At 39.8% G+C, this 11,877-nt stretch overlaps 1 protein-coding gene across 1 annotated transcript; it reads right to left on the bottom strand.

Annotated features, from left to right (window-relative positions):
• Positions 1–6,367: 6,367 nt before the first annotated feature.
• SUMO2 (small ubiquitin like modifier 2) lies at positions 6,368–11,877 on the bottom strand. The gene is made up of 3 exons (XM_014308472.2): positions 11,659–11,877; positions 8,564–8,635; positions 6,368–7,058 (listed from the first exon to the last, which is right to left on the bottom strand). The coding sequence occupies exons 1-3, from the start codon at positions 11,860–11,862 to the stop codon at positions 6,996–6,998; spliced, it is 339 nt and encodes a 112-aa protein (XP_014163947.1). The 5' UTR covers positions 11,863–11,877; the 3' UTR covers positions 6,368–6,995.

Below are 11,877 nucleotides of genomic sequence, written 5' to 3'. Positions count from 1 at the left end.
CCGTCACCAAACCCACCCCTGGCACCCCCCTGGCCGCGGAAGGCCCGGCTCCCTCACACCCATTGCCGTGCCCGACCCGCACAAGCCCCGCAGGTGCCTCAGAGGTGTCATGGAGCAGCTCCAAGGATGAACCGCACCGAGGCCATGGCGGTGCGGGACGGGCTGGCACAAGGCTGTGGTGGCTTCAGATGTTGGATCTGACAAGGGCTGGGACACAGCCCAGGGCCTGCAGGACCACAGGCCTGGTGGGGAATGCCAACACCTCAAAAATCATGGCAGAATAAAATAATTTGCAATTTATTATTTTGGATTATTGCATGAAAATTGAGTTCCAGCACGGCTAGTGCAGCTGGAGTACAAGGCCCAGCAATGCTGCTCACAAGGCCGCACATTTTGGGTCGTGCATCTCCCTCCAGCCCCAGCACAAAACTCACAGGACAGGCTTTAAACCACCAGTGTTGGCTGCTGACCCATCTGCCACATCCTTTGATTTGGTGACTGGGGGCTCCCTGAAACTCCCACAGACACAGATGCCTCCCTGATCACCTTTTACTCCAAAACCATCATCAGCAATATTATTTCAATGAGCACTTGCATAAAGGAGGAAGAAAGGGGAAAGAAAATCCATCTTTCCCAGCTCCCCCCTCCCAGTTTCCACTAATAACAGCCATTAATACCCCCAAAACATTTTCTAGAGAAAAGTATTTTTTCTCTTGGTCTGGAGAACACAAGGATTGTGTTACATCTCTCTATGCATAACATGAGTCATCCAGCATCTGAATTAAACACCAGCCTTAATATTAACACAGATCATGAAAGATAAGAACTGTTAAATGTACACAAACAGGACCAGTGTATTATTTTTTCTAATCTAGGATTCATTTTGAAAAATCCTGTTTTGTTTTGTTGGGTTTTTTTAAGCTCCAACCACTATTTAGATCCCCAGGGAATTCTCTGTTGCATCACATTTTTTTAGAGATAGATTAAAGGGAAATTTTAAGTAACATGACACAGTTGTTTTAATTCTATTATCCCTTAGGCTTGGGCATTAAGAAGTCAAATGATACGTGCACACAGGTAAACATCTGCTCTCTCAGGAAACTTGCACAAGTATTTTGTCATCTAAATGCTTCTTATTCAAAGCCACAGGATTTTACTCTTTAATTTGTACCCCTGAGACACACACAGAGCCACTTTTAAAAGTCAGGATGAAGAAAAACCCGTTCCCTATGACACAGCCAGTTTTCACACGGAGCTTTAGAATTCTAAACCTTAAGCGTTTCCAAGGGGCCCCACTGATCTCTCACAGGCCTGGCTGCAGGGTGGACCTTAAATAAAAGCTGCTTTTCTGATTATTCATCCATTACAAGATGGATAGTTTATGGAGATGGCTACAAAAACTGGGCTTACAGTCCATCACAGGATGATGACACTTGACCAGAACAATTCTCAGCAGCTGTCTGGAAGACTCAGACACCAAACAATTCCACCTGTTGTTAAAATTCCACCAGCGAGGAATGCACAATGCATTGTGCATTCTGGAACTCTGAACAAGACTCCAGGAAATGCAAGGGTTAGGCAAGGAGAGATACCATTGGTCTGAGAAAAACCTCAGCTTGGTCATCCTTCTGTGACCAAGGGTTTCTTCATGCCAGTCTCTGCTGCTTATGGCTGTCACAGAGAGAATCCCTTTATTCCAAGCACAAAAAAAAAGAGGGTTTGACTCATTTTTTTCTTGCCCCATTTCATTCACAGCTGAAGTGCCAGCTAATAAACAAACCTTGCCACAGCTGGATTTGCCCCTGTCAGATTTTTTTGCATCTGGAGCGATGCATGGAGGTTCAGTGGAATGTGGAACCTTACAGGTCCAATGGTTTGTCCCACAGAACTGATGCTGTTGTTTGCAAGAGTTGTAAAAGTTGCTCTGGTACCCAACAGCCTGTCACTGTTTGGGATGGGGAATTGCCCAGACTCCCCTCAGAGCTCTGAACAACACAAAAAGCAGAGTGGCCAACTCATGCTGCTGTTCTTGTCTGGACATCCAACACCACCAAACCTGGTCATGCACTCCAAGTGTTCCTCCTTACTGGGAAAAGGCAGGGATTGCTGGAAGGGGGTCAGTGTCCCAGTCTTGTTTTGTTTCAGTTTTCTTAAACAGTGAAGTTTTCTTATTCAAATGATCCTTCAAGAGCCCTTGCAGGCATTAGAAATGCTTTGATGGGATCCATGTACTGGGTGCTGAAAGGGGAGATCTAAGCCACCAAAACCAGCACAAAACTCACCACAAAGGGTAACTCTTTTGCATCCATGTTTCCCTGAATATTCCTTTCCAAAGGAGAAACTATTTGCTAGTTGGCCTTCCACCACCTTAGCCTTTCCCCAGTACTCCAAAGTCATCCTCATATAGGGATTGTTTAAACCTACAGCTCTTCCCACAGTCCCTGTTCCCACTGCAGCTCCTCACTGACTCACACACATCCCTTGTCCTTCTCCAGAACCAGTGACCTTCCCTTCTGGGATCTCTGCTGACAGCCAGCACAGCACAGCACCACCCGCCCCACCTCACCCTCCCATGCAAACTGAAATCCTTCCAGGACAAGGGAAAACTCTTCCCTTAAAGGGACTTCAACCATTCCATAAACACCGGGTGGGGCTCCCAACACCTCCATGTTACAGTAAGATCACCTTCCCATGCTGCTAGGGAAGAAACCAGGAAACCCCTGGAATTAAGCATCTTGGAGGTCAATCAAAACAGAGAATAGGGATCAAAATTCCATCTTCCATTTATCCTCACACTCCTACATCCTAATCACCCAGGAGAAGTGCTGTACCACCAATTCCTTCTGCCACTAAGTCCTAAAAAAGCAAGACAAACTAAAGTATTGATTATTCCCTATCAAAACACATTGTCTGGAAACTCATTACAGGCAGAATGAAGAAACCTCAATAAACCAAAGAATTAAAAGCATTAATTACGCTGGTAATATAATTAATAATAATCCAAGTTATGTAAATGCTTTTAGATTCATACTCCACAAGAGTCCATCACAGCAGCTGACACACACATACTGAGAAGAGGCCACTACCTAAAATTCTAAGAAAAATACTTGGATTTATTGTTCACGTGATGACCAAGGAGGCATCTTTTCATCTTTAGCTTTCAAAACAAATTGCTGTTCCTTAGAAATTCAGTTACTTCCAGCTGGCTGAAGCCTAGGAAGGCTCCTCTCTTTCAGCCAGTCACATTATGCCTTTTCATTACTGTTGCAGTAAGAGACACAATAGAACCAGCATCCACCAGGCAAATGACAGCACTTACATTACACTGACTCGGAAGTAATGAAGTGAAGGTACTAGAAAGGAAAATTCCTGCTGGAAAACCAACTTGCTTTGACCTTAACCCTTGCAGAGATGCTGTCTCTGTTCTGATATTCAGTATGATCTTGAAGCAGCAATTATCTTAGTGTTACTTCAGGGATTTTTCTTTTGTTAAAAACACCTCCATATGCCAGCACAAGAATCTCTCTCATGTTACCACTTGGAGTATTTCCTTACAGTCCTGGCAGCCTGGTAGATTCCATGTCAGAGCAGCCTTGCACTCCTCATCTTCTTTTGAATCAGCACCTCAGGCCAGTTACCACTGACCCCACAGGAGCCCCCTGGGGTGCCTGTGATCCCCACTGTGCAGACAAACAAAGGCATTGATTTTCAGGTGTCAACTGCCCAAACCAGCTGTGATTTTCATCTGTCCTTATCTCTCCTGCACATGAATAAAAATGCCTTACTTAAGGCACCTGACAGAATTTTAGTAACCTATTTTTAAATAACTGGTCATGTTCACAACTCATTTGAGAGACTAAAACCCCAGCACAGGCTGAAGGGGTCCAGCCATCCACCAGAACTCACCAGAGAACTGGAAACAATTATAACTTACTCCATCCTTTTTCATTTAAAAACCATGGGAGAAATATTAACTAAATTGCATGGCAATCACTTTAGAACACATTATTTGAAAATTGTGAGCAATAATGTAATTTTCCCAGGCTCTTGAAAGATCCCAGCTGTTTAATAAAACATGAAAAACTTACCTCCCAACTAGCCTGACAAGACCTTTTTGCCCAGTTTTCCTTTATCCTCCAACAAGTGGACTTCCAGAAGTCCAGGTGGCTACCTGTGTAAACCTAGGAACTGCCACAAACCAAGCCAAGCAGCAAAGTAAATTGATTCAATTTGTCAATTGATTCAATTACCAAATAAGTTGATTCAAATTGTCCACATCCTTGTACTCCATACCACTTCCAAATCATCATCCCTAGCAGCAGCTTCCCTAAGAGGTTGTCACAGTAAAACCACAGAGGGTTCCAGCAATCAGGAATCCACAGGTAAATCTGTAGCATCACAGGAGCAGTACAGACAAAAACAAGTTCTGACATAAAGAGAGTATTTGCAAGACCATGCAAAAAGAGAGCTAATTTTCTTTTTTTTTTAAAAGGACTGTATTTCTGCATTACTGTTACACCAACGTGTTATATATCAGAACCAGAATCAGAAACCAGCCAACATTAGTTTGCTACACTAATGGAAATTCAACATTTGAGGCTGCTGAGGAACTAAGTCACTGAAGTTGAGATGTTTTTGTGATCACATTAAAAAAACAATAAACTACATCAGAAAAGACTATTTAACACTTTTTGGCTGGAGTCACCACCTAACATAACACCATTCAGCATTGTTAGAGGAATCATTTCAGGAACATAAGCAAGCCCAGGTAACAGCAAAAAGATGAAAAGTGGAATGTAGGTGAATGCTGCACATAAGTTCATGAGAGATGAAGTAACACTCGACTAATTCAGGAAATGAAGACATTGTTTTTAAAAGCTCTTCAGTACCTGTCACTTGACTTCTGTTGCCTCAGGAAATAAAAAGTACAAGGCAAGATACAACAGGGAGCTGTGAGCTTCACAATCTTAAGTTGAGCTGAAAAAAAATTGTATTTAAGGAGACCTCACCCTTTCTTCAGAAACTAAAGCAAGTCCAAACACCTTTTTTGGCCAAACAAGATAAAGACAGCTTTCTCCTGGGAAAAGTCTTGGCATGACATCAAGTTGAAAGAATTTTATACACTGATATCAGAAGTTTAGCCAGCTTAAAAACCAGAGATTCTAAAGCCAAAGAGCAATGTATTTCACATGTAACTTAGGGAAGATGGTGAAATATATTCCCCCACCACCCTCTTCTTTTCTTCAAAGTAGTTTTATAGGCCTTTTAGACTTGGATATGTAAACATTTGTTCACAGGAAGGAATTTCAATCCTACAAAACACCACAGAAGTCTACAAGATGCATCCCACAATGAGAAGTAATCTGCTTGACAGTAGTATTTCCTTGAATTAAAACAAAGGTACACAGTAGATTACATTCTTCAGCTACAGACTTGAATGCAACTGCAAAAACAGATGTTAATTTTCTCTGTATCTCCATTAGATGGAACTAATGTAGCATCAAATGTGTTATTTCTGACAGATGACAAATAGATCACAACTCATCAGCTAAATGCACACACCCATCATTCTGCCACAAAACTTTCAGCTCAAGCAGGCACAGGCCCCACGTGTAACAATCACTCCTTGAATTAACTGCTACAAAAACTACCACCAAAGAGTGGCCTCTTCTCAGAAATTTATACCTAAAAAAGCATTAACTTACTATAAAATATTGGAACATTCCTAGGACATCAGAGAATGCTGTGGGGCTGTGGGTTTGACAGGTATATAATCTCCCATGTTTTCCAAGCAAAGCAGAGGAGTGGGGTAAAGCAGAGCTTGGAATCTCCACCACCATAGCTAAATACACCCAAAAACAGAACTCAATTTTTTATTTTTGCTTTACATTTCCAAGCAGCTCCCATTTGATACCATGGTAAACTGAACGGTTAATGAAATTATTTGCTCTCTTTAACTTGATGTTTACATCAATAAGCATTCAAATACAGAGTCTTAAAGAAACTACTGTAACAACAATATTGATGCTTCTAATAAAGACTGACAAGAAGAGCTCAACCCAAAGGCATTACTAAGTAGTTCAGTATTTTGCAGTTTGCCTAATCAAACAGTTTTGGCTTAGCAGAACATTCACAAAAAAATCAAAATAAATCAAAATAAGAGAAAACTGACTTCTATTTCCAGTTCAACTGCTGACTGACAGACCTCAAGGAAGCCTTTCCTTTTTAACCAGTCTTCTGCCTATACAGGGGGGGATTATGCTTACTTACCACAGAGAAAGCTGAGATTTGAGAAGCATAAAGTGCTGCAGAGAAAGAAATACAGCTGCTGAGTACTATTATCTCACAGAAAAAGAAAGAAAACTGGTTATTTTAAACAAGAAGTTTATTTAAACAACAAGACGTTTTACTTGAAGGGAAAACTATCTAGGACTTTTTTTTCCTTTTTTTTTTTAAAGAGTAATTTATCCCTACTTAGACAGAGATTGCTCTACATGTAACAGCTACGTACAAAAAAGTTATAAAATTGCCCTTGGTTTTACAATGATAAAAGAAAAACATTGAAATTATCCAATCAAACAAGGTATGCAAGGTTTTTGTTTTTGAACAGTGAGAGCAAAATAACTTACTGGAATATAAAGATAACTCGGCTTATTCTGTGATTCTGTAAAAGTAGAAGGAGCATGCCACTAACGGAGAGAGGGGCATTTTCACAGAACCAGTTTGTTTTCCCACCCCATCTCCATTAAATGTTGATCAAAACATACCATTGGCCATTTAGTTAAAAAAAAATATGCATTATGCCTGTGCACATCACCAGTTACTTTATGTACAATAAAAGGAATAAGAAAAAAAAATCAGAGAGAAGAGAGAAAACTATACTGCAGTAGTCAGGATGTGGCTGAACCAAGTCTCATTTTTCTAATTGTGAAGTGTCGCCTGTGGGAGCACAGTTCTGGAGAGGAAAGTAGCAGGTTCTTTTTTGTGTGTTTGTTTTAGTAAACTCCTCCTGTTTGCTGCTGGAACACATCAATTGTATCTTCATCCTCCATTTCCAACTACAGCAGAAAAAAAGAAAAAAGGCCTTTCAACTCTTCTCACATCTCTACAGCAGCCTCACAGTTTCTGACTTTATGTTTACTTTTTATGCAACTTAAGCAGAGAAGCCCCACTCCCCTCCACCACCACCCTTTTGTACATTAAAGAAAACTCACTAAACTCAAAAGCAAAGAAACTGCACAGAAAAAAAAATGCCAACTGGTAACTGTTGACCTAGAATGAATTCTAGTACTAACTTCAGGGTACACTGTGTGACTCCTAAGAAACAGATTTATAACATTTGATTTCTGTTGCCTGCTTTGCCATTGCACCTTTGTTCTCCTATTTACTCCCTCAGTTTACCTTAAAACATTGCCACAATTCCAGTTGGCTGCTGCTGCTCAAATGGCTACAGCAATGGAGAAGCAGACTGGAATTAAAGCCTCTGCCCAAGCAGGCAGTAAAACCAAGGATCAGCAAGCACAAAAAAATTAAAAACACTTGGCATGTAACCATATAACAACTGTCAGTGAAGAACAATACTTCCTTAAAATAATTCTTTTTTCACCCTAAGTTTTACAGTTGATATTCCTGGGATGTTAATGACACCTACTGACAAAATCTGTACCAAAACTGGAGCTGCTATAACTAATTCAAGTAATATTTCTAAACAGACTCAGTTGCCGCTCAGGAAATCAAACTGGTCTATGCCATTTACCACAGCTATAACAGACTGGCCTAAAATTCAGCAAAACATGGATGGAAAAGAAAAATCATCCTGTTGCCTCAATTATCAGTATTGCAAATTAAAAAGTTACATAGATTGGGGCCACAAGAAGCACAGTCTTTGAAGCAACAGCTTGGAAAATTCAGAACTGAAAACTAAAGTCTGTTATTTCATTACAAGTGGTTCTGAACAGCAGATAAAACTAACACTTGGTGAGGCTGATTAAACACAGCTCTGTGGAGCAGGGCAGAAAAATGCTCCAGGGTCACAGGGAACCATTCTGTTCTTGGAATGGCCTTCATTCAAACACTTAGAGACAACCCAAACTTCACCATATTCATTAATTCCATGCTACTGAAACGCTAGAGATCACAAACAACAGAAATTACTTTTGTATTACAAATGCAAGCTTGCAAACAGGATCTCTCTGATAACATCCTGGCAGGCTTTTATATAAAAAATAAAGCCACTGCTTCAAGAAAAACTCAATTCTTAACTTACCATCCTTATCTCACAGCCATGAATCAACAAAGTGAAAGTTTTACAGGACTCACCATCTGCACACTGTACTTAATTTTTCTGTTTTATTATTACAGTGATACAGATTTATTATTCAAAACACCACAAGTCCTGGATTCCATTTCTAATTATCCTAAAGTAGTTACACCAAAATAATGGTAAAAAAGATCCAGTTCTATCAGTAATATACACATTTACAAAAGTATCTGATAGGAAACAGAAGCATCAACTCTTGCAGCAAATTTCAAATAGTTCTTCAGCCTTGCTTGTGCTGTTTACCTGTGCAGGTGTGTCTGTTTCATTAATTGGCTGCCCATCGAACCGGAATCTGATTTGCCTCATTGACAACCCCTGGACAAAGAGAAACAACACAAAGGGAAATAAACCTGGTGTAAAAGTTCTCAGTAGTTTACTCTTCAACTTGTTACTGAATTGCAGCACCATCATTAAAAGCCACCAGAGATTCCATGCTTCCCTCATGCTCTGACTTTTAGGCATTTCACTCCAAATCCCTGCAATCTGTTTTGTATTAAATACTGCATTGTGTCCAACAACTCCTGAGAAGCAACAGTGCCCCCACTGACTAAGTTAAAATAAAGCCATTTCCAAACACCCCAAGGCCAGCAGGTTTACTGTGCTTTTGAGTTATTCACTTAAAAACTAGGTGCAACATTCTAGGTAATAAATGTCCAACAATGACACTCAACACTCCTTTCTGGTCTTCTCCAAAAACAAAGGTATTCTAAAATATTTCTTCCAGAAATGCAACAACAAAATTAGCCTGCAGCAGCAAAGAGTAAAAAATGGGAACTTTTTAACCTCCAATTCCTATTATAAAGAAATCAATGTATCAAGTTTTTCCATGCACAGATGGAAAAAATAAAGGAATTTTCTACTTCCAGAAATTAGCCAGTATTTTGGATAAGCATTTCTACCACACAACACTCATTTTACCGACCTCTTCCATCCCTAAAAGAATATCTCTCATCCTCACCTGAGCCAACAGACTGAAAAATGTAACTTGGGAGTAACAACCAACCTCTCCTACTGATAACATCAGCTCCAAAATCACCAGTGAGTTTTCCAAGGTATTTTACAGCACCACACATTCTGCAAGGGCAGGTCAGTGACATTTGGGGATACAAACTTCCTTTCCAGTTCTATCCATTCTCCCCAGAGTATCTACCCAAGAGCCCAATCTGGTTTTGAAGGCAATCCAATGGATTGCAGGGTCGTGCTTTGGCATCTCTGAGTTAGAAGAGAAGCCTCCATTCAGCCTGGCAAGAGCGGATGTCACACACAACAGAAAACAATGTAGTAATTATTTCTGAGGAGTAGATTTGTCAGAAAAAATAATTTAATAAATGTGAGTAAACTTCTTTTATTAACTTTATGGTTCACAGCAAAATGCCTTCTCCAGAATAATCAAGACACTGCAGCATTTGCTCAGAACATCATCTGGTCTAAGGAAGCGTGTGGCTCAGCCTCATGGCAGCAACACATTTCTGCACAGCAACATTTGGTTTGAGCCCTTTGCTCTGACATTGTGTTTCTTGAAACATGTATTTCCTATTCCCCGAGTCTTGTTTTTTTCCAGGTTCTTAACAACTTTATGAGCTAAATAAATGTTAGCTGAAAACATACTGAAAAACTGTCCTTTGGTGAGCTTAGTGTCCACAAAACATGAAGTATGGTCCATGGATGATTTTTTCACCACTTAATCACAAATAGTCTTGATCTTCTCAACAGATCACTCAAATTTAGTTACTTCCATTTTAGATCTACTACACACAACACATGATTATCATCCTTTATAGCTGCTAAGTTCTCTATCACCTCCCCAAAATTAAAGATTTAAGTTGGGGTGTACCTAGTTAGGTAAATAAATACATTAATAAAATCTAAGTTTTACAGACATGCAAAACAAATTTTTTTTTGTTCAAAACGATGCAGCAAAATTTCACAAGTAAGCACCTAAAGACAAATCCACATCCACAAAAATATTCTTTGGATACTTACTAGCTTAAAACTAAGATCAGAAAAAATGTCTCCCATTCTCAAGATTTACTGATGTTTGTCCTCCAGTTGATATCTGGGGTTTTTTGGTGGGTTTTTTTTTCTGGTTTTGGTTTTGTTTTTCTTTAAGCAGAGTAAACATTTTGGCAATCTAAGACAATATGGAATATTACTTTTGCTTGCTTCAAAGTAACTAAGAATGAATGATACTTCAAAATTTTTTTATGCCAGGACTTTATAGACAACCAATCCTCAAATTCCCTGAAAGACAGATATAACTGCACTCTATGACTGGAAAAAGCAACACAGTGATTTGCAAAATAGAACAAGAGTTTATATGACTGAGGTAGGAAAAACAAACTCACAGCTTCCAACATTCACTAATTTCTCCACAGAACACTCATACAAGAACACATTCACACGTTCAGCAAGAGCTAATTTTTCCTGTCTTTACTTTTATTCAGTTGTGGCACAGGGCAAACCAAAGAGGTTTTACCACTCTCTATGTGAATCACAGGGGTTTTTCCTGGTGATGAAATAGCTGCACCAATATCTTATACTGACTTTATTATATGTAATAGTACCCTTGAATATTTATGTTTAAAAAATTAAAAATTCACTAATTCTGAACACTTTTGTAGAGGTAGAACTTTCTGAAGGCAGATAGTCACTAAAAAATATCATGGATAACAGAGACAAAATTTCCCTAATCGGGAGCTTCAGAAGGAAGAGCTCCATAGCTCTACTCAAACAGGTGTTTTTAAAACTTGCAATAGCTGCCCGCAGCCTCACAGACTGTGAGCCTCACTGTGGCTGCAGCTGCCACCACATCAGCAAATACATGGGGTGTGTGTGTCTCTCAGAAGATTCATTTGTCAGCCAGGACACAAGAGAAAAAACAAAGCTCATCATTAAATGCACAAGCTCCTTCTCAAGGTATCTTCTCATCTCAGTACAATTAAGCTAATAAATCAGAAGCCAATGACCAGTCCAAGAAGTCACTCAGAGCTATAAAAATCCCTGATTATCACTTAACTCTCTCTCCCCTAAGTTCATCCCAAATCCACCCTTTCCACACGAACATTTCTGAGCATTAGAGCAGCAGTTACCTCCCAGAAGCCTCCACCTATAAACACAGATTTCATAAATGACAACAGATCTTTATTTCACCCATTTCCTGCCACAACCCTCTCAGCCCACCCTGTAACAGAGCTCAAGGACAGCACTTCACAGCACAATTAGTTTCTGTTCCATCTCTATCATTTTGCGTATTTACTCAAGTTTTAAGACTTCAAATGTTTTCCTCTATCCCTGTGGAGAGCAGCTCTCCCCCAGACACCGTTCTCCTGAGATCATACCTGTCGTTCACAATAGGCTTTCATTAGTTTACTAAGTGGTGTGTGCCTCTTAATCTTAAACTGCACCACAGACCCATCTTGCCCTGCCACCTTCAGATTAATGTGGTCATTGTTTTCAGTCTTCACTCCTTCCTGTGGAGGAAATAAAAGAAAAAAAAAATAACCAACACTTTTTAAAAAAGGTATGAAACAAGAACTTAACATTTTACCAAAGTGCAA

This window comes from Geospiza fortis, unplaced genomic scaffold, assembly GCF_000277835.1.
Source record: "Geospiza fortis unplaced genomic scaffold, GeoFor_1.0 scaffold244, whole genome shotgun sequence".
NCBI classification, from domain to species: Eukaryota; Metazoa; Chordata; class Aves; order Passeriformes; family Thraupidae; genus Geospiza; species Geospiza fortis.
The sequence above is the reverse complement of the archived record's forward strand: the minus strand, read 5'-3'. Positions and strand labels throughout refer to the sequence as shown.

What these genes read in the sequence shown, in the direction of transcription:
- SUMO2 (XM_014308472.2), bottom strand. Translation starts at nt 11,862, where the DNA reads ATGTTAAGTTCTTGTTTCATACCTTTTTTAAAAAGTGTTGGTTATTTT. An exon ending in AAGCCTATTGTGAACGACAG is followed by an intron (nt 8,636 to 11,658) that starts GTATGATCTCAG and finishes CTCTTTGTCCAG; the next exon opens with GGGTTGTCAATGAGGCAAAT. An exon ending in AAACAGACACACCTGCACAG is followed by an intron (nt 7,059 to 8,563) that starts GTAAACAGCACA and finishes TTTCTGCTGTAG; the next exon opens with TTGGAAATGGAGGATGAAGA.